This window comes from Colletotrichum chrysophilum (assembly GCF_026319265.1).
Source record: "Colletotrichum chrysophilum strain AFK26 chromosome Unknown scaffold_161, whole genome shotgun sequence".
Lineage (NCBI taxonomy): Eukaryota > Fungi > Ascomycota > Sordariomycetes > Glomerellales > Glomerellaceae > Colletotrichum > Colletotrichum chrysophilum.
In genome coordinates, this window is record NW_026517448.1 from 397 (window position 1) to 25839 (window position 25443).

At 50.5% G+C, this 25443-nt stretch overlaps 4 protein-coding genes and 1 non-coding gene across 5 annotated transcripts; 3 read left to right on the plus strand and 2 right to left on the minus strand.

Annotated features, from left to right (window-relative positions):
• The first annotated feature begins 476 nt into the window (after positions 1–476).
• COL26b_012049 lies at positions 477–575 on the plus strand. The gene has a single exon. It is a non-coding gene; the product is annotated as a tRNA-Leu (tRNA).
• Positions 576–4844: 4269 nt separating this feature from the next.
• COL26b_012050 (uncharacterized protein) lies at positions 4845–5894 on the plus strand (the record flags this gene model as incomplete). Its single annotated transcript, XM_053184702.1, has 1 exon — positions 4845–5894. The coding sequence occupies one exon, from the start codon at positions 4845–4847 to the stop codon at positions 5892–5894; it is 1050 nt and encodes a 349-aa protein (XP_053031332.1).
• Positions 5895–16542: 10648 nt separating this feature from the next.
• COL26b_012051 (uncharacterized protein) lies at positions 16543–17738 on the plus strand (the record flags this gene model as incomplete). The annotated part of the gene is made up of 4 exons (XM_053184703.1): positions 16543–16567; positions 16623–16770; positions 16825–17571; positions 17627–17738. The coding sequence occupies 4 exons, from the start codon at positions 16543–16545 to the stop codon at positions 17736–17738; spliced, it is 1032 nt and encodes a 343-aa protein (XP_053031333.1).
• Positions 17739–20063: 2325 nt separating this feature from the next.
• Positions 20064–21136, minus strand: COL26b_012052 (uncharacterized protein; the record flags this gene model as incomplete). The annotated part of the gene is made up of 2 exons (XM_053184704.1): positions 20064–20535; positions 20595–21136. 2 exons carry the CDS (start codon positions 21134–21136, stop codon positions 20064–20066), a joined length of 1014 nt encoding a protein of 337 aa, XP_053031334.1.
• Positions 21137–21404: 268 nt separating this feature from the next.
• On the minus strand, positions 21405–22145 carry COL26b_012053 (uncharacterized protein; the record flags this gene model as incomplete). Its single annotated transcript, XM_053184705.1, has 3 exons — positions 21405–21525; positions 21622–22080; positions 22138–22145. 3 exons carry the CDS (start codon positions 22143–22145, stop codon positions 21405–21407), a joined length of 588 nt encoding a protein of 195 aa, XP_053031335.1.
• Between the last annotated feature and the right edge of the window lie 3298 nt (positions 22146–25443).

Sequence of the window (25443 nt, forward strand, 5' to 3'; positions counted from 1 at the left end):
TCACAAGTCAGTTAAGCTCGTTATGGTATTAAAAAGCAAGTCCTACTTTAACGGGTCTTTGCTCTGCATTCTTCTACCGAGGAGACAGAATTTATGCATACCGAATAATTAGATACACACTCCTGTGCATCCATGCTTGCACAGTTTGGTGTGCATAGGGTGTGCAATGTGCTGACATAGCATGCACATGTACGTTGGTGGGTCTTGCTCAGGTACTTAAGGCCTGGCTCAGGGTCGGCTCAGGGTCGGCTCAGTCTTAAAACGGCGACTGCTCAGGATAACCACCCAAAAAAGTGGACGGGATCCGTGAGACAAATGAGGTTGGCCATCCAGAACGGGACCCACTCATCGAACAGGGATCGCGCTGTACCCGTACAGGTCGGTTGGTCTGGGCAAAGCCCTAGCCAGCCTTGCTCCATATTCACAAATCCGAAGCTCGCCGTCAACAATCACCGGTTCATCAACCAGGTGCCCATGGAAGGGTGGCCGAGTTGGTTATGGCGCCAGGTTAAGGTCAGCTTAACATCTGTTTCCTGGTGGGGCAACCCGCGCGAGTTCGAGTCTCGTCCCTTTCAATTACTTTTTGCTCGATGTGAGAAATCTCCCACAACTTTTGATGCATCAAGATGATGTTTCCTCCTCTATCAGCGTGTTGCTGTGTAGTCTGAGTTGCAACCCGCAAAGCGTCGTCTTCTTCTCTTGCGTGACACAGTCCGTTAAGTGTTCTCTTTTCTTGTGTTATCTATGAATGTGGCTCGCCATTTCATTTTGGATTCTCGACCTAGTACGTGTTGTCTCAAAACTAATCTATCATCTGATATTCAAATTCTTCACCTCGGTGAGGAAATTAAGGTTGTCGGTGAGCCGCATGTTGCCGCGGCTCTAGTCCATCTACGTCAGGTACCCGAGCGTGGCAGTGCATGCTGATCGGATCGCGTTAGTGCTGTGACAATTCATCGAGTCAGGGGGACGAGCGGCGTGGTGTAAATAAACCCCTCACGGGGGAGGCCGCCCAGGCTTAGCTATTTGCGATTCTTCCATCTCTTTACCACCGCTTTTCAACATGTCCAATACGAACGGCTGTTTCGCTATCTAGAGTTGCCGGGCTAGCGAGGGCGTGCATCGGACCGGGTTGGAAGGGAAGTGCTGGAGAGGTTGTCACATAACACGCCAAAATCCGCCACCAAACAAATCTCCGAAACCATTTAGACAACATTCCGATACCGAATCTTTGACGTCAGATGGAAGAAGCCGAGGCCCCCCGGACCCCGGATCTCATCGATTGGACTCGACCGCTGTCACCATGGGGTGATGGAGAGGGAGAGGCGCCTGGCGCAAATGGCATCGAACCTGATTTAGAAGCTGAGAGGCACATTTCAGCGAGCGCTACAGGGAGCGTTAGCACAGAGATCCCGCCGTCGGTGTATTTCACAATTCATCGGTGAGGCTTACCGTAGGTTGACGATCAACTACACCAATGACTGACATGTCCCGACAGAATTCGACGACTCATCCTAGCAAGCATAGGTAGGTCGCTTTCATCGTTGGTATGAGAGAAACATTGTTAACATCAACCTGAAGATGACCCCTACACGTTGGATCAACTGCGAGAACCGCGGATGAACTCCCTCGTCGTCCGCCCTCTTGTTGACAGACTCTATGATCCCGATGATCCCACGATCGGTACGGCTTCTTGGGCTCGCTTTGATTTCAACATTTGAACTGATCTCGGTGTAGTCTACTGCCTACTGGCGAATCGCATCCAATTCTTGAGGCAACATACAAGTACAGCTCACCAGACTGTTAACGTGGCGCGCGCTGCACTCTGCGAACTGGTTGCAAGCCGCGTACTGCGCCGATACCATGAAGATCATCCAGGTGAAATCGGCCTTTTGATCCTTGCTCACGTCCTTGTCGAAGGTTTCGACCCCTTCCAAGGTGCGCCCGAAGAGGTGGAAAGCGAATGCCGACAGCTTCAGTGGCCGATCCAGCGACGCGATGGACATGAGAGAAAGCTCACAGCCCTTGAGCTAGCCATCATATCCGAAAGCAAGGTCTTTCTCAGCTCTTCTGCATGTCAGAGACTGGTCGACGCTGTTTACCTAGGGGTTGTGACCTACACGCCCCTGTCGTTCGTCGACATTTTGCCCGATCACTATGAGTTCATCTCAGTCTCGCTCTACGAGCCACATCGAGCGCCAATACTGGACGAAAGACGGATGCTGGTTCCTTGGATACGACGAGTGACGGAGTTCTGTCAGTTTGTGACTCTCGTCGCGCTGTACATGTTGACGATGGTAAACCGTAGCAGTCCCACGTTAAGCGGGTGGGAGTGCTTCTTCGCCATTTACACAGCCGGGTGGACCCTTAATGAGTTTGCCGCCATTATCGAGCACGGTTGGGCGGTCCACTCTCAGACTTTATGGTCATTCCTCGACATTAGCTTCTGCTTCATCTTCAGCTGTTATGTATTCGCCAGGATATACGATGTACTGGGGTATGGAGGGGTTATCGCGGATGGGTACGGCGTGCACATCCTTTGTGTGGCAGCCCCTATCCTCCTCACAAGAGTGGCTTTCACCATTATGCCCGACAACATCGTCTTCATAGCAATGCACGCCATGATGAAGGACTTCACTCTCCTGACGTTCATCTCCATCTGGTGTTTTGCGGGCTTCCTCCTCGCTCTTCAGTGGCTCATCGGGAGCAACGCCGCCACTTCAGGAGTTGGGGACCAGGCATCTCTGACGTGGTACGAGACTTGCAAGTGGCTCATTTGGACCTGGTTCGGTCTCGACGGTACCGGTATCGATCGGTCTCCCGATTTCCACCCAATCCTTGGGCCCGCTCTCATGATTGCGTTCGCATTCCTTGGAAACATTCTGTTTCTCACCTTGCTTGTGGCCTTGTTGAGCAATACCTTCTCCAAGATTATCGCGGATGCGCCGGCGGAAATTCAATTCCGCCGAGCCGTCATCACCTTCGCCGGAGTAAAAAGCGACTCGATCTTTGCATACCCGCCACCATTCAACCTACTCGCTCTTGCTGTGCTACTGCCGCTCAAGTCAGCACTCACATCTCGCTCTTTCCACAATCTCAACGTCACTCTTATCCGGGCACTCAACGCCCCGGCTTTACTTCTCATAAGCGCACTTGAGAGACGGAGGGTCGCGCACCCGAGACGAGCGCGCTCGCAATCGCTGCTGCATTGGAATTTCAGTGGCTTCAATCCCCATGGTGACATACAGGCAGTGTTCAAAGCTGAGCCTCCGCCTGCGGTGGAACGAGAGTTGGAGGAGATGGACAATCTGAGTGATGTGGGGTTTGCGGAGAGCGAGTTGGGCTCCAGGGTAGGATCATGGGATGTAACTAGTCGGTCAAGGTCCAGACGCCGCCCTTACAGCAGAAGAAGACGTCCGGGGAGGATGACGTCGCCTATTAGCATCGTATTCCCCTTACCTAGCGTCAACCGCATGGGAACAAACGACTTCGAGCCCATGTCTGGGTCACCTGCGCGCCGTAGTCAGTTCTAGAGTGACACAAGCAAGATAGCGACAAAGATTGTAAAACAACAAATCATTCACAATACGAGTTTTCTTGAACATGAAATAGCAGGACACGTTGGAGTTCTCGGTAGCGTTGCAGAGTGAATATTCTATGCCGTTTTCCGATCAACAGGCAATGGTGTAGTTGCCGGCTGAACCGAATGCGACCCTACTTGACAACAACCAGTTAGACTCAGCAACCCCTTTTCCCAACATCTACATGAAAGACTTTCTGATCACTCAATACCCTCACTTGTTGATATTAGTTGCATAGCCATCGAGGACTTGAGGTCCCGTTCAGTGGGCTCAGAGAGGCCTGAGCAACTGTGTTTCCAAACGAAGATCCTGGTTTCTCGATATTGAGGGGGAGTTTCAGAAAGATCCACACGCTACCGACTCAACCGCCAAGCATTCAACTCAGTCCTGGCCCGAGGGGCACTAAGATGATCGATATAAACCAATCAATTAACCTTTCGTGAAACCATCTGATCGCACCCATCCGTGAATGAATCGGTTTCTCGCGCCATGGATTCCGCGGGTGGGCAACGGACGGTGTTTTTCTCCTCGTCAATTTTTCCCGTGCACGCGTCAACATGTCTGTGGCTAACCGAGGCACACGATGTTGCCATGCAGGTTGCTTTTCGGGACTAGCCCATCTATGCCAGAACACCAAAAGAAAGGCCCACGGCATCTCATGATCACGGACGTGGCGTTCACGCAAGAGCCTGGTTGGTGGCATGCGCGACCCTGCGTCCAACCGAGCAAACTTCTCCACCAATGGACTCGGGGATTCTGGAATTCAGCCGCCGTGCGAAGCTTGACTCGCAAATTTTATCTCACGTTTATTTGCGTTTATGTACTTGAGCCAAGAGCCGCACAGTGGCTTTTGCAGTCCGCGTACCAGGGGAGAAGGGGAAACCGAAAGAGGCTTGTGCTTGGCATCATTTTGAGGGGGGAGACGCCGCCATTGGCGGAATGTTCCTCCACACGCTCCGTATGCACTGTCTCTGCACTCCGCATTTGCAGGGCTATCCATGTCCCAAATGCCGTGGCCCCGGCGGCGTAATTGGATACTACCCTATTGACAGCATCCAGATGAACCCAATTGAGCAGGGCGCAAGGATAGGCCCTCGAAAAGATGTCGCGGAGGAAAAAGAATAGTACCAGATCGGCGGGTTGCGGAAGGCTGGAACTCCCGGATGGCCGTTTAAATACCCGGGGGGCAAGATCTTCACGTCCATCTGATTTCTAATGGCAGTCTCCCAACCTCACGTTCCTACTTTTACACTCTTTTTAAAAATGGTTGCGCTACTCCCTGTTCTGGCCCTGGCCACTTTTGCCGCTGCTGTTCCTCTCGAAGTCGCCCTCAATGTTGGCACTGATGATTCTCGCAAATGCGGAGGTAAATACGCAGAGACCAGCCTCTCTGGAAAAGGAGTCATCGTCGACGCCTCGGGAAAGACAGAGAACAGCTTCCCGACTTTCAACCAGGCGGTTGCTGCCCTGACGAACACCACGGAGGAGCAGACGATCTTTGTCTACCCCGGCAACTACTCTGAGCAGATTCGCATTCCCAACCATGCCGGTCCCATCACGATCCAGGGTTACACCTGCGACGGCCGCTCCTACGCAGCCAACCAAGCCACCTTGACCGGCAACCTCTCCCGCCAGATTGCCAACCTCACCAGCAACGACCAGACCGCCACCCTCCGCCTCTGGTCCGACAACATGAAGATCTACAACCTCAACATCGAGAACACCTTCGGCCAGGCTGACAAGCTCGGCCAAGCTCTCGCCGTCAGCGCGCAGGCTACCAACCTCGGATTCTACGCCTGCAAGCTCACCGGCTACCAAGACACCATCTACGCCAACGAGGGCCGCCAGATCTACGCCAAGTCCTTCATCGAGGGCGCCGTCGACTTCGTCTTCGGTCTGAGGGCCATCGCCTGGTTCGAGAAGTGCGACATCAACACCATCGGCAAGGGATACATCACCGCCAACGGCCGCGACGCCGACAACAACACCTCCTTCTACGTCTTCAACAAGGCCAACGTCACCGGCACCAGCGGGCCCGCGTCCGTCACTCTGGGTCGTCCATGGAGGACGTTCGCCAGGGTTGTCTTCCAGGACAGCGAGTTGGGCGATGTGGTCAAGCCCGAGGGATGGTCCACCTGGGACAAGACCTCCCCGACGGATAACATCTACTTCAAGGAGTACAACAACGTTGGCCCCGGCGCTGCCGGTCCCAGAGCCAACTTCAGCTCAACTATTGACAAGCCGGTCAAGGCTGATGACCTGTTCGGCAAGGACTTCAAGAAGGAGTGGTGGGTTGACTCTGAGTTTTTGTGAAAAGGGGCAGGGCTGTTTCCTTCTCTTCAAGTACATATTGAACAATTCAAACCATTGAATAACATGTGCGATGGCCAGAAGAGCTGGCTGCAATAGCACAGGGGGCTTGTATGATCACAAATCTTGTATGGTGAATTCCTTTACGTGGTTAGGTACCTTATGCAGGCCTCAGTCAGGCATAAGGTCATTGTGAAAAGTGGAACGGGCGAGATCCGTCTACAGACATTTTTTCAGTCCACAAGGGTGGGTAGGACTTGATGTACTCAAACTCAGTATTCCCATTTCATTGGATGCTCAAGATCCGTGAACAGGTTGTACTCGTAGTGTAATATATGGTTAGGACATCATTCAGCTAAATGGCACGGAACTGTATGGTTCCTGTGGGACTTGACCTGTCCGTGCAAGCGTTTTGCTAGCTTTTTACATCTCCAACAGGATCGCCAATTCTTATTTCAGGCAGGCTTTTAAGTATCTGTGGAACCCTTTTCCATTTGTGAGTCTTCCTCAAAAATACGCTCCTAAATAAAAACTCGTCCCGTTAGCCATCCACATCACCTTTTTCCTGACGACGCCGTAACACAAAATTACAAGCATCGATTTGCCTCCCAGAGCACACCCACGACAGACCTCGTCAACATATATTCTCCTTTCGAGAATCAGCATCTCCTTCAACACAAAACGATCACGAAAATGACAAACCAAAAGGGCTGGATGGATCGAGCCTTGTCTTATCACATGGAAATCCAGGAGCAAGTGATGATCGAAGAAGCGCACGGCATACTATTAAGATGGTTGATTCTACCGCACAAAGCGGCCTTCGTACGACAGATGAGACGACTGGATGACCTACTGGGCCTGCCAAACTCTATGCGAATCACAAGCGACCTCCAAGACGGCATGAGCGACTGCGGTTGTGTGTATGGCGTCGTTGGACTCATTCTCACCGGCATCCTGTTCTGTATGATGGTGACAGCTGCCACATACAACCCCCTTGTTACATTCACCGACGCCCTGATTGTTCTCCTTTTGAGCTTTGCTTTTTGGGTTTTTATGGGCATTGCGGATCGAATCGAAATGGAGGCACGCCACATGCGGAACACGAGGCGAGATGATCGCGGAGTTGTGGGGAGGATGCATCTCGAATAAAGCCAAAGGAATCGACTAAAAACTATAAATATGTTCCAATAAAGACGTCCTTACATGTTCTGATCTCAGGTCTTGTGCCGTCTCCTGTTCGATCAAAAGGTCATCGGGCTTCCGGTCCTTGGGCGCTGGGAGGACCTTTTAGAATGGTAATTGGCAATCACAAAACATGTCTCAAAGCTGTAGTCCACTGGCACCCGAAGGGTTACTATGCAAGACTGGGTGGTTTGATCAAACTTTAACAATTAGTTTTTGGATCTCCCATGGCCTCTGCCAGTTAAGAATGTGGCACGAGAGCCTTGCCCGCTACATACCAAACCCATCAATCGCTCAGGATATCAAAGCTCCGGGCTACAACATCCACCCTAGCTCATTCTTCTAGAAGATTTTACATTGGAGCTTTCATTTCTCCCTACAGACTCCCTTTTCATTTGGCTCAGACCTACTCCGAGATGGCTCAACTAGTAACGTCTGACTCTTGGGGCCAAGTATTCGTTGTCACCGCACTTGGTGCACTGCTGAGATATTCGATACTCCGACAAAAGCAAGCGTTTGCACGACGAATTCAACAAGTTCACGATAAACTGGGCCTACCAGAAAGCATGCGGATCACAAGCGACATCGGGGGTGGTATGAGTGACAGCTTCTGCGTGAAAGGTATCATTGGCCTATTCATCATTGCCCTCACCTTCGCCGCGTTGTTGGCCATATCATTCTGGAATCCACATGTAACCGCCGACGACGCCATTGGGATTGCTCTTGCCTTCCTAATAGTCTGGTGGGCTGTGGGTATTTCTGCTCGCTGGTCACTGGAAGAAGGGCCGCGAGAAACGTGGGCTGGGCCACGTATCTTTTACATCCTCTAAACCAGATGGCACAGGCTGAGCTTACGACCAGAACATACTCAAAAAGTTAGGTTGTAGAGAAGTTCGCAAATGTCTCGCATAAATCTCTCCTGCCACTGGGAATATTTGGAACGATTGGATCTCTTCTCCGGCCAAAAGAGTTATGGTAGCAGCACATGTGCTCCCACGCGTGGCATCACGACCACCCAGAGCGCTCCGGATACACCCTCTTGCATGAAGCCGGATCCGAACGCGCATATCAAGCAGCATGTACAGAAAAGCGCCTAACGTATACAAACAAGACATGGCCCTACGAAGCAATATTACTATGGACTTGCGCGATAGCAACTGCCGCTCACATCAATATCCGTCAAACAGCCTCACCAAACTCAGGGATCTAGGCTTGACGAGAGACATTGATGATTCAACTCAGGTCTAGGGGTTCGGTGCGCCACCGTTGGCGATCATGACTCCTCACTCCATGGTCTCTCCGGCTCAGTTCGGCCTCTCCTTTTAGGCCGATGATGTTCAGCGGACCACGTCTAAGCCACTGGGCCGTGGGCGAGGTCTTGAGGACACTTCGCAAAATTTTAATTGAAGTAGCTACATACATATGTATTTTTATCCAATAAGACCCCTGATAACGTCCAATAAAACCCATCATTCTCCGAGAAATCTTCTAGCAGATAAGAATTTTTGCATTGTGATCAGGAGCTTTCACGCTGCGGTCGTAAGAATTGTTGTCGACCAAAAGATCTGAAAATTGCCTACTAATCGTGACATGTACGTTGCAGTCACTTGTCAAAGCCAAGTAAAAAAACCAAATTCCACGTTCCCACGTTAATGAGCGATTTCGACGTTAGGGTTTACAATGGCGGTGAGCCTTGGCGCAATACCGTCAGGCGCATGAACAGCAGAATGGTTTATAGCAGCAACGGAAACACATTTGAGTCTCACATGATATTCCAGGCTGCAGTCACAAATTTCGAGGTGGCCGAAGGAAGAAAACTAAGATCAAAACGTGAGGGCGGATAAGGTATCTCACTAAATCACTCTTGGGGCCGTCAGGCGTCTCCTGAGATTTATTGCCAAAGCCAGCAGCAAGGTCTACTCTCAGGATATCTGGTACGCTTTTAGCTCAGGTACCTCGGATGTCATTTGAAAGAAGATTAAACACTCTTTCTTCGTCCCCAACCGTGGCTTCGTATGGGCCCTGTAGGAACATCCAAGTCTATTGTCTCGTAGCGGGACAAGTGTTCTGGTCGCAGAAGACAAGGGAAACAAAAACGGCAGTTCGGGCCCCGAGGTTTCTCCACTCAATCAAGCTTAAATGCGGGCGGGAAATTGGGATCCCTCTGATCATAATCGGACGGACGGGCTCGACAGCCTTGAAGCCCAGAACAATTGTGAAGCGAGGCCTTTGCCACTCGTACGGAATAGATTAATCGGCTCAAAACAGCTGTTACCAGACGAGTCAGTGACTGAGGCACTCAGATCAAATGGCAAGGTTCATACTGACTATTTAAAGTTATCTAGCTTCCACTCGACAGACTAGACATGCCGGTCCAGTTGAAATCAGACATTTACGATGAAGATCAGCCATACTTACTGCATTGTTGCCGTCTACATTTCGACGGCAACCGCAGCCGTCAGGGACGTCCATTGCTTTAAATCCACCCCAGCTTCCGTGAGTACAGCAGCAAGCAACAGGGGAATTAGCACTGATGTGGTAAATGTTCAGTGGCAAAGCAATTGCGGTGATGCCGATAAAACGGCTTGCAGTGGTCGTTGCAGTTCCACGGTAAGCTGCGCCTCATTAACCTTGAGTTACCCCCCATCGTCCGCCTTACTGACAATCCCAGTGCCAAACAAGGAACTTCCTAGCGATGGCGACTTCAGACGGCAACTGCGATTGCTGGTGCGAGGGTTGACGGCACGATCGACAAAGCATTTTCAGTATAAAATTGCTTTCGTAGAGAATCGCCTTTAGGACCAGAATAACTCATTTTTCTGCATGATGTGGAAGACCATCAGGAGGCCTTTGGAATCTTGGTACCCCACCGCCACGCTAGATCCACGCATCGTGGCTCTGGAATATTTTTCATCGAGTTATAACTTCAGAATAGCATCATCATCTTTGTAATCATTTATTGCGAGATCGTTCTATGCTTTTTCATAGTATTTCTTGCTCGTCTATGATCGGATTCGGCGAAGGACCTGGTCATGGCGGCTTCGGGACCGCGAGTCAGGACAAGCAGTCCACGTCGACCACTGTTGCTGCCCTTACATAGCGGCCACGTTTTGCATGCGTGCCCCATCCTTTGAATCGCAATAAGCCACGTGCCGCTTTTTGACCTGCGTCCAGATGATAGAAGAATCACAGTTTGAAATACGTTTCCATGGAAATCGCCCTGCACCAAGAAAGTTGTGTAAAGGCCGCCCTCACGACTCATGTCAGTCAAGGGGAGATTGGCCACGAACCAGAGGGGGAAAGAAATAGATTGTCGAAAACCTTAAGCCAAAGTCGATACATAAGACGCTCTTTTCTCTACTACGATCATTTCTCTCCACAAATAAGTCAACTTCTTTCCAGCCACGCTACTCATTACTCATCATGCGTATGAACACACTCCTGTCTCTGCTCACAGCAGTACCTATAGCCCAAGTTGCTGCAAAAGACTTCTCAGGGTCATGCTCCGGAATGTCGTATTTCTCCACCAGCATTAAGGCATTCTGCTTCACCGCTGACAATGAATACTCGAATGACTCAAGCCTAGACTTGAGAAGCTGCCTCGCCAATGTCGGAGGCCAAGTTGTCGTAAGCCTCTCCCGCATATCGTACCTTTTCCGGACATCTCTTCTCTGCAAGCTTATGATTCAGCGTCTAACAACCGATTTGCCGCTATGTCTACAGTGCCGCCCCAGCAAGTAAGTTCAATTACGTTCCGCACCCCGCTCCAATCAAAATTAACAAATCGAAAGTCCGTCCTTCAAGTTCTGTGACTGTGGTCTTGCTGGTGATAAGAAGACACTGAATTGCCGTTGCACTGACGCTTCTGGCACAAAGAAGCCTTCTTCTTTGAACTTGGGTAAGACCATGAAAGCAAAGTATGATGGGACCATCCACTAACAAACTGCCAAGACACGTGTTTGAGTAATACGGATGGCAAATTGACCTGTTGAATGAAGTCATACGTCAGCAGAGTCGCAAGCCCGAGCAAAGAGGACCAGGCAACCGCCATTACAAGTTTAGAATCTGCCAATAATTCATTCACTTTTGGGGTTGACTGGAGCACGTCTCGAGACAAACTTGAATGATGGCTAGCTGTATTGTTAGCATTGGAGATGGTTTATTACGCGGATTTGGTTAAGTACTTGGACGTGTCCATGCCGGCGGTGCGGTGTGATGTCAGAATGTGTGGCTTGGTCGTAAGGATTTTTGATGCAATCATTTTATGATCGACTTGACAGATCCGTAGTTCTAGCGTCTGACAATTCATCTGTTAACTAATGAGGGACAAGGTTCTGGGAGCGTTGGGTATGAGTAACATCATCACGCAAATAGATGTGATCTTGGTCCCGCCTAGACCTACACGATAGTTGCTTCCGAATCACTACATCTATACTCCTTATGCTTTACCGTTTCGAAAAAGGCACGTTTTACAATCACTTTGAGTTTCTCGGGAGCAAATCTGACAGAGTAGAGACTGGTTCATTGTGTACGATGGTCCACCGAAAGAGCTCCATGGCGCTAGTCACTATTTGCCATGTAGTGTCGCCCCTGGGTGCACAGTGAACGCGATCTGGGTGAATTCTAACATGGACCTTACAGAAATTCCTGCTGATACTACGGCCGATGTCTATTATTAGTTAGCGGGTGTTGTGCTTGACCCAATTCTGCGTAAATGTGTGCTTTGCCCCAATGATGGCTCCATGTATCAAGTTTCGCAGAGGCGAGGATCGCCCCGGTTGAGACACAAGCACATGTATAAATTGAGTCCAAAGTCAGCGCAGTCCCTTTTTTCTTTCGAACGCAGATGAAAATCAAGACGCACCCTGCTTTCGCGGCTGAATACCACGTGCGGCTCTATTTTTACCGCTGAAGGTAACTTCTGCATCACCGGCTACACACTGTCAGTTCTCGTGCGGTAATCTCGTTATTACAATGAAAGCAAAGTTAATCGCGGTTGCTCTGGCGAACGCTGCGTGGGTTCAATCCAAACGCTGGCTGAGTTTGGCCGATAGACTTGCTAACTCGCTCAACTACGGCAGCATTGTACTCGGCGGTGTTTACAAAGGCTACATCTGTGTGATGTCTAATGGCGCACAGAATCCTTCAGACAACATGTGCTGGCAAGCTTATGGAACACCTCTGCCCGGTTCTCCCGGGGTGGTACGTCTTTGCCCGCCATACACCAACAAATGCAAACGGACAACGCTAACGCGATGCAGTGCTGTATTTCGAACTCAATCACCAAACAGAGTTTTGATGAAGGCTGTGCCAATAACGGTGGGAAGACTGGGATTCTGAAAGATTGTTGAGGTTTCTCCGTGTAGCTAAATCATATGGTTCGGTAGCTATTTGCCTACTTCGGCAGATATTTACCTAAGTCGGTATGAAGTTGCCCGATCAGGATCGCTCGACGAGTCAGTCTTCATTAGATAGGAGAAGCCTTTGATTCGCAAAGATTGTCCGAAAAGTTTCATTGGCATTATGGGGTTTGTGATACTGCTGGGAGAGTCCGCTCCCCCGGTATTTTCACGATTGACGTGTGATGAGTCGAGGCGGAATTGATAGGATGAACTAATCCAGTCGGGGCCAAGCAGCAACTTGCCGGCGACCGCTTCCACGCTTCCCTGACTAATGTAGTATGAATGACAACTGCATCCGCAATATAAATACATCCAAGACGTGTATCTATAGAACGATGCGGTCACTGTGTGTGCGTCTCCACTGCTTGTATACACTCACGACGAATATTGTTCCTCACGATGAAAATTTCTATAGTTTCTGCTCTGCTGGTGCTAAGTCTAACTGGCAACGCCATGGGTGCATGCAGAACTCGTACTAGACGCTGCGTGAGTATCTGTCTGGTCTCCAAACAGGCTTCTGAAGGGTGTGCTAATCGCGCTGTGGTTATCTTAGTCGCCTCAGCTAGTCTGTGATGCCATCTTGAAACCTGGAGCCTTCCCTTGTGCAACGAAAGAACAACCAGACCCTCAGTGTACGCAAGTCGTGGGTGATGGGTACACCGCCGTTCAAGTATGATTTTCTATCAAGCCATCCAAACATTTTTGCCGACATGTATCTTAACTGTTTCGTGTAGTGCGTGTGTTGCGACCGCTGAGTGGCATGCCGAGTGAAGCCCTTGAGCTATATCATGGCCTAGGACGATGTTGGACAGTTTGGTTGCGAAGTACAATACCCAGCTACCGCCGGCGCATGCAGGATGACCATGACAGAGAATGAACCTATACATGTAAGACCACATGGGTTCGGAACTTTTGACCATGTATTAGAATTTAGCAACATACCAACGTACTTGAAGATAGATTATAGTTGCACCGTCATGTAGCTCAATTGGCAACTGTAACCTCTGTAAGCCCTCATCGACGGAACCCCATTTTACATGCCCAGTCTCAAAGCGTTACAGGCGCATAAAACTTACCAATCATCACAAACACTAAGGGTACCTGGGCTTGTTGAATGGATCAAATCAGTTTGATGGTCCTCTATTTTCAATGCTTTGGTACTTCCGTCGACCAATTGCACACCCCTCTGCCTCTCGGATCACGGTAAAGAGTCATCACTTAGAGCGGGGCTCTGCGAGCGTCCGGTTGCCAGCGACACTCAACTTACGAACGCAAGTAGGATCTAGTAGAACGCGCTATCGTCGAATTTCAGCTTGCTTAGACATTTTACAATCAAGAGAGACGAGATGTCACTGGCTCGTCATAATTGCAACTCCGGCTCGGTTCGGGTCCACGTTCTCGGGTCGGCTGCTGCCACTCAAGCTACCTGGAGCGGGGAGCCGGAGGGGGCGAGATACCACCATATGTAAATTACAACTGAAGATGACCATTTACTTTGCTTCGTTTTTCCTCTTTCATCATTTTCTCAGGTAGCCGCGCAGTCTTAGCTAGCAAGTTCCATCATAGTAGATGCACGTTGGCCTACCTTTCAGCCATACGTAAGATGCGTCTTTCGGTCTGGGTTTCCTTGGCAATGTTGCCAGTTCATGTCATTGGCCTCCAGGAAAACACATCATATACCAATCCCATCCTTCCAGGGTGGCACTCGGATCCCAGTTGCACATTCGTGCCTGAATGGAATGACACGGTCTTCTGCACGACATCAACATTCATGGCCTTCCCTGCAAATCCAGTTTATGCCAGCAAAGACTTTGTGAATTGGAAGCTCGCCAGCAACGCCGTCAACCGAGTGTCTCAATTCCCAGTAATTCGAAGCGGAACTCAAGGCAATGGAGGAGGAATGTTCGCCAACACGCTGCGTTACCACAATGGCACCTTTTACTTGATCTCAACCTGGGCCAGCGCAGAGCTAGGAGGGCCCAGATTCGTCGTGTTCACCACCACGGATCCGCACGACGACCTTGCCTGGTCTAACGCCATATGGCCTCAAACACCTGGTTACACGATTGACCCGGACATCTTCTTCGACGATGACGGCTCCGTGGTTGTTGCGTCGGCCGGAGAACCCATTATCGCCGCTTATCTTGACCTGACTACTGGAAACACAAGCGAGCCATGGGAACTTTGGGCTGGTACTGGCAGCCAAAGCGCGGAAGGGCCACACATTTACAAACGCGACGGATATTACTACCTATTAATTGCGGAGGGCGGGACACAGCTGAACCATTCTGCAACTATGGCCCGATCAAAGAGTCTCAAAGGACCCTGGGAAGCAGCACCTCGTAATCCATTAGTCTCGAACAGGGGCACCGGTAATTACTTCCAGACTGTTGGACATGCGGATCTTTTTCAGGATGCACAGGGGAATTGGTGGGGTGTTGCATTATCAACACGTGGAGGTTCGACATTGTACAAGGAGTTGATCTATCCCATGGGAAGAGAGACAGTTCTCTTTCCACTCTTCTGGCCTTCTGGGGGTTGGCCGGTTGCGGACCAAGTTCAAGGTCGGATGAGCGGTCCTTTGCCGAGTCAATCATTGATAAGCCAGGGTATCGGACCTGTGGTAGGCGAGCCGGACGTGGTAGACTTTGTGGCAGGATCCGAATTTCCTTCAAATTGGGTGTCTTGGAGAGCACTGTTCGACGCAGCCTCCTTTTCAATCTCTCCAGCAGGCCACGAAAACACACTGCGCCTTACTGCGTCACGCGCCAACCTCACTACCGATCCTAACTTCAACACCAGCACTGAGGGCGTGACTGCACTCTTCCGCAGACAAGAACACACATACTTCAACTTTAGCGTTGATATTCAGCTCGGCTTCGGGAAGTCCTCCGGTGACGAGATGGGCATCTCTAATTTCGGCACCCCTGATCAGCACGCCGACCTCGGCATCGTGTACTTGGAGGACGTCTCTGAGTCTTCAGGGAAGCTCAAGCCGTACTTGCGAGTGCGAGCTCGTTCGGTGAACGCTTTTACAGCACCCGAACCGACAACAGCTCCTGTTCCCGAAGGTTGGCTTGGGGACGCAATCCGACTGCGAATTTCCCCGAGAAATGAGAGTCACTATGAGTTCTTCGCCTCCTCGGTCGGTCAAAGCGGTAAAGAGGAGGCGGTTGGGTTATATAGCACGGCCCTATTATCTGGTGATGGTGCGGGAACCGGAGGCGTACTGGGGATCTACGCAACTACGAACGGAGGCAGCTATCCATTCGAAGGTTACGTGAGCAGATGGCGATATCAGCCTGTCGCCCAGCAGATTGGCTACAACTCCACGATCTTCGTACCAACTTGAACAGTCACTTGACATACCAGATAGCACGTCTGCAATGGACTCAACGTTTCAAACGGGATTCCAGACCTTTCTTCGAGTCGTTTTAATCATTGCCTATTCCGGAACTTGCCAAACAGATTCCCCGGCTTGTGATGCCATCATGATGACACATGTACGTTCAACAGTTTTCGCATGACAATAATCAGAATTTGACAAGCCATTGGCAATCAAACGAAGCTTGAATATGTTCAAGATTAAAACGCTCTGCAGCTTTGAGCTAATTTTTGAACACAAGTGACAACGACCATACCGCATCTGTCGCCCTTCGGTACTGCTATCTGTCCGCTGATTTATGCCATGGGAGCGGGAAAATTGAAGGAGAATACCAACAGATCAAGTGTCGCGTATTTTAAGTCTAAAACCCTAATTAGAACAAATTCATCCCATTGGGTTCACCTTGCAAGAGAAACATATCTGGTGTGGCACCAATACCTTGGGCCTCGGGCGGACTCAAGTGCCGACCTGTGCGAGTGGCCGGCACATCTTAATCCCTCCGATGCCGATGCCGATGCCGGATAACAGAGTGTGCGTATATATGCTGCGCCAGCATGATAAAGAAACAATAGAGATGATGCATCTTGACACCTGGGTAGAACATCGATGTTTTTCTTTTGGTTTCACTGTGAATGTCATTCATCATCCGCACCGCATCACCGCACATAAAGCTTCTATTACGATGGCAGAAACCATAGAGTGGTTCGGTCTGTCATTCTCTATCAGTCATATCCTATTATCAGCTTGCTAACGAAAATTCAGGGGCCACGACGTTCCGTTTGAAAGCCAACGGCCTTGTCATATTTCTTGATACATGGCTGGAGAAGCCCTACGCTCTCCCTAAGTACTTGGACATTAACGATGTTACTGAGGCGGACTACATATTCATCTCACATGCACACTTTGACCAGTGAGTGATGTTTTCATTCCTCCTCGTCATAGCCAATTCCCTGATCACATGCAGCCTACCAGGAGCCGACAGAATAGCAAAGAAGACTGGGGCCATCGTCATTGCCAATGGTGAAGCCATCAACCTGCTGCGCTCGGCCGGCGTTCACGAGTTTCAGCTCTTTCCTGTCGCAGGCGGTGAGCGAATTCCAATGTTCACAAAAGCCGATCGCGACGCCGCCGTGGCGGGTAAGATACCTCTCGCCAATGGCCCACCGGGAGCACCCGCAAGACCGCACCATTCGAGGGCAGTCATGTCCGTTCACGTGTGGCCCTCTTTGCATGCTCTCATGCCGGGAAGTGGACACCATGACATCCCGGACGAAATCGACACCGGAACAGAGTACACAGGCGAAGCAACACCATACGTCTGCACCCTTGACGTGACCATGGGTATGAAATACGCCCTGATGAGGCTCAAGGAAATAATACCTCCCGACCAGATGGATGAGGGTACCCGATCAATGGCAGATTACATGGAAGATCGAGATCGTCATGTCTTCTCGAATTATGATGGAGGCCAACTGGCGTACAACTTCCTTATTGGTCCTGGGAAAACCTTGTTCTGGAACGGACATTTGGGAGGCTATGAAGGGATCCTGAAAGCCATTGAGCCTGCTCCAGACGTTGCGATCCTCGCCATTGCAGGGAGAGCAAACCTCAATGGGCGGCCCTACGACGGGTCTGCTGCTTCATTTGCCGTAGATGAGATTCGGTGGCTTTCGCAACCAAAGAAAGTCTACTGGTGTCTACACGATGAAGGGTAGGTTCACAGTGCAACTTGATTCGAACGTCACTGACAATCTGATACTTTCTAGAGCGATTAAGCCATTTCGAGTAAACACCGCCGCAGCGACCGCGATGGTTCACGCCAAGACCTCGACTAATGTGGAGGATTTGGCCCCTGCCACACTGGTAAAGCTGTTTTGACTGACCCTTACACTTCCGGGCTGGCGATGTAGAGTCCGAAGTGCTTGGGATGCGCTTCCTTGGACTTCACTGAGTGCACTTCAATGAGAGAATTTGTCGACCTCATGGCTTGTATATGCTGCCAGTAACATACTACCACAACATCGGGACGTGCTCCGAACGCTGTGGGTAGGTAGCCGGAGTCGTCCACTTGCCGACCTCCGAGGCGTCAAAGCGTGTTGGGGTAGAAGATGGACGTGAGAGCTGAAGCCTAAGGCGAAGCTTCAACCTTGTCACTGAGGCACATGTGTGGGGTAACATCCCGCGGCGGAGGTGGGGGATCTTCGCGGGGCTCGCAGCGAGGTATGAAACTTTGACCACCAGTTGCCTCGTTAGATCTTTTTAGGCAAGAAGATGTTGATGCCGAATATGAATGCCGAAATATTGTGTAACACGGAATATGCTGTTGTCCGAGTTCGCCGGTGGTCGTAAATGCTCGTGTCCGAAGTCGTAGATCATGTCTTATATATATGGTAATAAACTAGATAACTCCTGACCACCGAAACTTTCAGAAAAGTCAAGAGATCAACAAGATGGCTGTACCATTCAAAGTCATCATCGCTGGTGGAGGACTTGCCGGCTGTCTCCTCGCCAATGGACTGGTCAACAATGGTGTCGGTGTGTCGGTCTACGAGCGGGACGAGGAAGACACAAAACGAGAAGGATTCCAAATTCGGCTCGGCGAGAGCGCGCTGGCAGGGTTCCGGGCTTGTCTGAAGCCATCCGAAATTGCAACAATTCAGTCGAAGTTCAGCCAAATGTCATCGACAGGACTCACCGCACCAGCGATATGTAACACGAAGTTCCAGACCCTGCTTGATCTCGGGCAGCTGCCTTCGTACGCGGCATCGTGGGGCATCAATCGGGTGGTCCTCCGCGATATTCTAGTCAACCCACTGAAAGAAAACGGGTGTCTTCACTTCGGGAAAGCCTTTGAGGGATACGAAATTATTAAAGATGTGACCGGGCAAGAAACGGTCCGAGTTCACCTCGCGGATGGATCCACGGATACATGCGATTTATTGATCGGGGCAGACGGCAGCAATTCTAGAGTACGATCTCAACGGTTCCAAGTTTTATTCTACGGAAGTACTGAGCTAAATGGTCGCAGATCAATAAACAGGTCGGAGCTCGCAATCTGGTCCCGGTCGACAGCCATGTGATGATTCTCAGCAAAGGACCGTTACCACAGGACTGGACTGAGAAGCTGCCACCAAGGCTGCTAAAAAGTCCAGTCATGGTATGGGCAGGCGGCATTTCTATGTACTACGCACGTAAGCCTCAAGCCCACACAGTGTCCTGCTGCGTGCATGACTGACCCGTGTTTAGTGTTCTTGCCAAAGGCTGAGCAGCCAGCCGATGATTCAGAGAGCGGACCAAAATATAACGTGAAAGAGGCTTCCTTTTACTGGGGGCTTCTGATTCCGAAAGATCGAGTGCCGAACCAACAGGAACTATCAGAGATGCAGGACCCACTCCATATTTGTCTTGAGGCTACCAAAGACTGGGCGCCCGAGTAGTATGCGCAAACCCCTTGACAAGCTAGATATATATCCATGTTCTAACAATCATAGCCGCACAATGTTGACGACTGGGTCGGAAGACAAGAACAAGGATTTAGTTACGGCTACAAGATTACGCGCAAGCAACAAACTGCCAAAAACATGGCGCAAGAACGTCAAGAAAGCAACTGGAGACGAGGGTCATCCTCGCGTATGGCTCGTCGGAGACGCAGTTCATGCAATGCAGCCAAACCGGTAAGTTGATGGTCCTTGGACCAGGAACTCACGTCACACAAGCAATTGCTCACAAGGTTTAGGGGTATGGGAGGCAATCAGGCATTCCATGACTGCGCTGATGCACTTCCTCGAATTCTCGAGTTGAAGGAGAAAGCCCAGACTGGAGAGGGGCCATCCTCGGAAGATGTCAGCACGGAGTGTAATCGATATGAAAGTGCGATGATCGACAGAGCCTTCCCTTGGGTCAGCAAGAGTGGAGGCACGAACGTTCCCGTGAGTTATCTCCCGTAATATCTTACAATTTTCTACATGTCTAAACGGTTCGTATGAAAGACTGTCAACCTGGACGGCATCCTCGGTACGATTCTGTGGATCATTGGCACTTTCTTGGTGTCTGCATACATCTTTATGGCTCGAGTAATGAAGCTTGGCGTCAGGAGTGGATGAGATAGAGTCATCAACTAGAGAGGTTGCATTACCAATGGTTTTAGCTATTTCCATATGATCGAAGCTTCGAAGCGTGCATTTATGAGGTTGAACCTCTTACTCAACTGCCAATAATTTCACCCTTCATGCAAACCGTGCTGCCCTTCTCCACTAGAACCTCGTACGTCTTATGTTCCACAGACGCCGTGCGGATTGTGTACTCATCGCCGGCGTAGAGTGGCGACATTGCTCTATATCCAACTTGTCGCACTTCCCTGCCGTCTTGCCCGTAGACATCCCTCCAGTAGTCAAGCATGTTGATCAGGTTCAAGGGTCCATGGACCACAACCTCGGGATGCCTCTCAATATCCTTCGTCCAAGGCTCGTTGTAGTGGATCATATGGCCATTAAATGTAAGAGCCGAGAACCGGAAGAGGCCAACGGGTGACCATCGAAGATGCCGAAGGACACCGCCGTCTGAACCATTCTCATCCGTGATGGTTGACGCCCCAAAAGACGGTTGCCTGTTAGCTCGCGGAGGAGCAGTCTTCGCAGCCAAAGAGACGTTGACTTCGGGGCGGAAGATCCATGACCTAGGAACTTGTAAGTCATCTAAAGAAGCAGGGTAATATTGGTGGCGAGGACAACGTACCTCTGGTCCTTAACAACCAGCCCATCCCGTCCCCAAAACTCCTTTTCGACATCCACGAGAACCATCTCGTCACCGCTGCGGCTCTTCTTCGGCGTAGCGCCAACAAGCCTCGTGCGCTCTTCAACCTCTTCGCCAACTTTCAGCGAGGTCCCCTCAATGAACTGCATCTTCCCGCCAGCCCACATCCGCCGCGTGAACGGTGCTGGCGCATTGAACGTCTTGTCCGTCCCGTCCATGCCCAATTCGCGTTCGACCCCTGTTGGGGTGAAGTAAACAAGGTGATACCCTGGTGGAAGCGGCGTGCCTTGCTTGGGCGGTTCAGCGGAGACGTCGATTCCCGCATGCAGCTGCTTGCGATTGAGTGTCAAGCTGAGGCGCTGCAACTGATTGGAATCGAAGAGTTGTTTGCGCGTCACATCTTTCCCGGCAAAGGTCTGGAGGAGTTTTGATGCCGCGTCAGTTGCATTGGTGGTTATGGACCTCCTACCGTGTGGTGTACGGCGTGAGATTGCTGGTCGTATCTGATGAGCAAGGGAGGCCATGTTGGCGGTTGCAGGTGCGATTGGTGTTGAAGTCCAAGTGCGGGATTGAAAGAACAACAACAATTGGATCGTTGGGAAGGCAAGAACACATGCAATAATCTCGAAAGATATCAAAGCCGACTAATGTCCGTCATCCGACGTCAAGCTTTCATCTCGGCGAGTAAAGCCCGGAATGGGGAGAGCGCGCGCCGAGGAACCATCCCAATTGGGGAATGGACTGAGCACAGTGTGTTGATCGCGGGGTCTGTGGGGTAAGCGGGCTCTTCGGTTATATGCTCTCGGCTTCTTCTTCCTGCAGGTGGCTGAAGTAGCCGCGTCGCGACCCTCGGCTCAAGAAGCCGAATGTTGCCATGATGCAATCAGGGTTTACGCGCTTCTGGCCAGGGCAGCTACACGGGGAAAAAAATGAATGCTTAGAAGGCATTTTCTTTCGTTCTTTGACTTTTAAATCCGCTAGGCCAATTCCGGGGCGTCATCATAGGCACCGCTGCAAGAAGTTGAGGCCCTCGACTTGCATTGGACCGTTGGCGTAGAGTTGCGGGTCCAGGAAGAGGCCGAGATCACCAAGGGCATGCTCGCCTTCCCAATTGGTCTGCATCAGGTTAAAGTATTGGTCCTCTATTGCGTCCGATCTGCTTTGCTCCACGGTGTCTGTGGAAAGATTCTGGGGTGTGCTAGCTGTGTTGAACGGGCTCAGGCCTGCCGTGGATCCTGATGCCCCATCAGCTGCCGCAGCATCGGCGTCTTCGTTGTAGATTCTCTTGGCAATGGGCTTGTCGAGATATTGTAAAAAGAGATCCAAGACATTGTTGTTGATGCGCCAGTAGTTTTGAATTTCTTTCAGTCCTAAATGACACATCTGGGCTCTGTGAACTGCGAGCTGGCGACCGATCCCATCGGCCGACTTGATGTCGATAGCGTGAATGCAGAGAGCCGCGAACAGGCTTGTAAGTCTGAGATATTAGTGAAAGCGTCTAGAATTAAGAAGAAATAGCGCTCACAAATGCATTTGGCCGTATTGCAAGGTTTTCTGTGCGAGCATGTCTTCCGCTATCCTGCTGATTCGACAGGCAGCTGCGAGGGCGGCCTTTTTATCCTCTTCGTCTCGGTTTCGAAGCCATCCATTTCGATGGACTAGGATGCGCAAGTGACTGTGAAGCTCATTAGAATTTCAGGGACGTTTCATCATCAGTGTTCCGGCCATACTTGTAGGCAAGATGAATGAGGCATGTCAGGACTGACGATTGCCCCTCCTCGGGTTCTCTCCTCAATTCTTCTGGCAAATTCTGCTTCCACTGCTCGAGTTGTTGCTTCAGGTCGCGCACTTCACCTGGTGCAGGAGGACCACGGCCCGGCGCAAAGTGAGTATCTGTTATCCTTCCGACTTTACACCTGTTAGTTAAATAGCATCAGGAGTCAAGCAGCTCTGGTCAGCTTACGTAGCCTTGCTATGTCTACCATATTGATAGCGTAATGCACATGCTCAGATTCGGATGTGCCAAACGCTGTAGCTGGTTGCTCATCCGTGTCGCCCTCCAAATCAGAGGCGGTCAGAGGCTCGATGTCGCAGTCTTCATCTCGTATTCTACATGGAAGTCCCAGAGATATCGCCGCTTGCCTTTCTCTCACCTTCAAGGAGTTAGTTAGTGAAATCTCGACAGTGTTGAGAAACAGCTTACGTAGATGGACCACCAGACTCTTCTTCTCATTCGGGCAAACTGAGGTTCTCTTGTAATGAAGCGTGTTCTTTACGATCGTCAGCTTGCCCCAGTATTGAACTCACCTCCGTTGACTTACGATCTATGGAGGCCATGTGTCTGCGCAAGAGTCAAGACACATCCCAGCCAGTATCGGACATCCCTCCAGTCGGTAGGGCCGCCCCTCCAAAAGCTGCAAAGGAACAGAGATTGAATAAGCGTGAATTCGTCTTTTTCCCAATTGGAGTGAAAAAGAATTCTTGCACGTGAATATGTCACACTCTTCGCTTCTGAGCGATCTTTGAACCCCATAGCTGTAATGGTAGCATCATCGCAGTATGTCGACCCGATGAAGAGCATCGCCTGTAACAACAGTGGCGAGATATCCATCATCGCAAGCCTTCGCGCCACGTCCGCGCGATCCAGTATTGGGAAGCACGGGTGAAACCATTTGAAGTATGCGCGAAGGGCAGGCAGACAGCTCTGCATATCGGGAAAGGTCAAGGCCCCTTCATCCCTCAGGTATCGCTCCGTAGCCGAGCTGATATTGTTGATACTCGCAGGCGAAGTCCCCAAATCTTGCGATTGAGGTGTCTGGGGGACTGGAAAGGCCAAGCGACCCTTCAATACAGCGTCTCCCGCAGTCGCGTCGGACCCCGGCTCAGGGGCACCCGGCACGAGGGTGAGGAAGTTGGACTCTCCGAAGAAGCGGCTACTTCCTGTGCCAGTTGCAGAATGTGACGACGCGGGCGTCTCAGCATGAAATGGTGTTTTTGATGCGCCCGAATTAGAAAGACCTCGAGACGGTGAAGCAGTGCTCATAGAGGCAAGGGTTGCCGCCACAGCGGACGTGAGCGCCGAGGGCGGAGCCGGCATGACAGGTTCCGGAGTGAAAGACGCTGCATCTTCTGATCGCTTCTCCTTCTTTGACTTCCGTGGATACCTGCTGCCTTGTTATCATTTTGATTGAGAGGAACAGTGATTGCGCAGTTCACTCGCCTGCCTCTTCTCGAGGGAAGAACTTCGCATGTCGCGTTCGAGCTCTCACAGTTTGAACAGGGAAGACGCTCTGTGACGTTGCAGCGAATTCGTCGTGAGTTGCACTCTTTGCACGCGTGCTTTGCGCGGGGCTTTTTGAGGCCTTCTGTGGGCATTGTAAGTTGACTCTGGCCACCCGCGATCGCGTCTTAGAATGATGGAATGGGTATCATCGGATTGTTTATTCGTCAAAGACGGGACCAAAATTCATCGCTCAGCGCCACAGTTCGAACTCCACAGTGTTGGATGGCGCACTGTACCCACATGGACCACATTCTCGGCTATTACATCCGTGGTGGAATCCGGGGGTCTTCTACTGGCAGCTACTCCAAGATGGATTGGACATGATACATCATCTAATATGACTTTACCTTCTCCTTGTCCAACTAGAACGATGACCATATCAAATTCACCGAATGGAGGTAGTTTCGGCCCCGTGAAATGTCACGGACGTGGGGGGCGGAGCTTAATAAGAGGTATTACTTCGGAAGCCGGTGCCAAAGAGTCAGCCCGGTAAGTAGCGTGGTCAATAGGTGGCTGCATGAGGATGAAAGAATACATGCCCGGGTCAGTAGTTTTGTACATTTCAGTACCAGGAAAACCTCAGAATCAACAAGCAGTACTAGAACCCTTGAATTCACATCGACGCACTGCTGCTCTCTGAGGCAGTGCGCAAATGACATCCACTTCAATGGTGAATTAATCTTGTGTCCCCAAATAATTCCCTGCATTGTAACAAAATGGCTATGCAAGGCAACAAAGCTCGAATGCGGCTGATGATGAAAAAGCCACGTCCAAAAGCCTTCGTATTATCTACTTATCCGCCCACATTCATACAAGCGAGGCTGCTACCCTGACAACAGCTGCAGAACGAAGTTGTGGGCTTACTGCCCGTGTCGCAGAGGAACTAATGGCGCGAGACACATGGTCAGTCATAATCTAACATAACTTTTTCTGATTAGAGTCTTACATTGGAGGTTGAAAATGAGTTGCCACCGCAGCAGCTTTTGGTGACAGATTTGTGTACCGTGGAATCCATGGGATGCTCAGCATCGGTACAGAAAATGGGCCCTGCAAGTGAGCTGTAGCGGGACTGAAGGTTAGCCTCGTTCGATGAGAATGATCTAGGGCATTTCAGTGATTATTGTACCTTGCTCCGAAGAGCGCAACTGCCAAAATTGTTGTTGGCAACATCGTTAAAAGAGGCTTGGTGTCTTCTGTTGGTTAAAGCTTGCTTCTGATTGTAACACGGAGTTGGGCTCTCTTATATCTGCTTTTAATATCTTATCATCTTGGAACTAGTTATGTACAGAGGAGGAAGAACCAGCTCACTTTTTCTTGACTCGCCAAATCACTTCACGGGTTGTCGGCATGTTCTATTTCTCTAAAATACGGACATTCGTAGGTTGACTCGCCGGCACTTTCCTACCTCGGCACCCTTGTTTGAGTGGAAACCGGAGGCTCGCACATTGCCTCGCCGAGAGTTACTTGTCTCGACCAAAATTTAGTCTCTATGCAGAATCTTTTAATTAACATGGGTGTATTTAAACTTTCAGTCTTCAAGCCAAGACA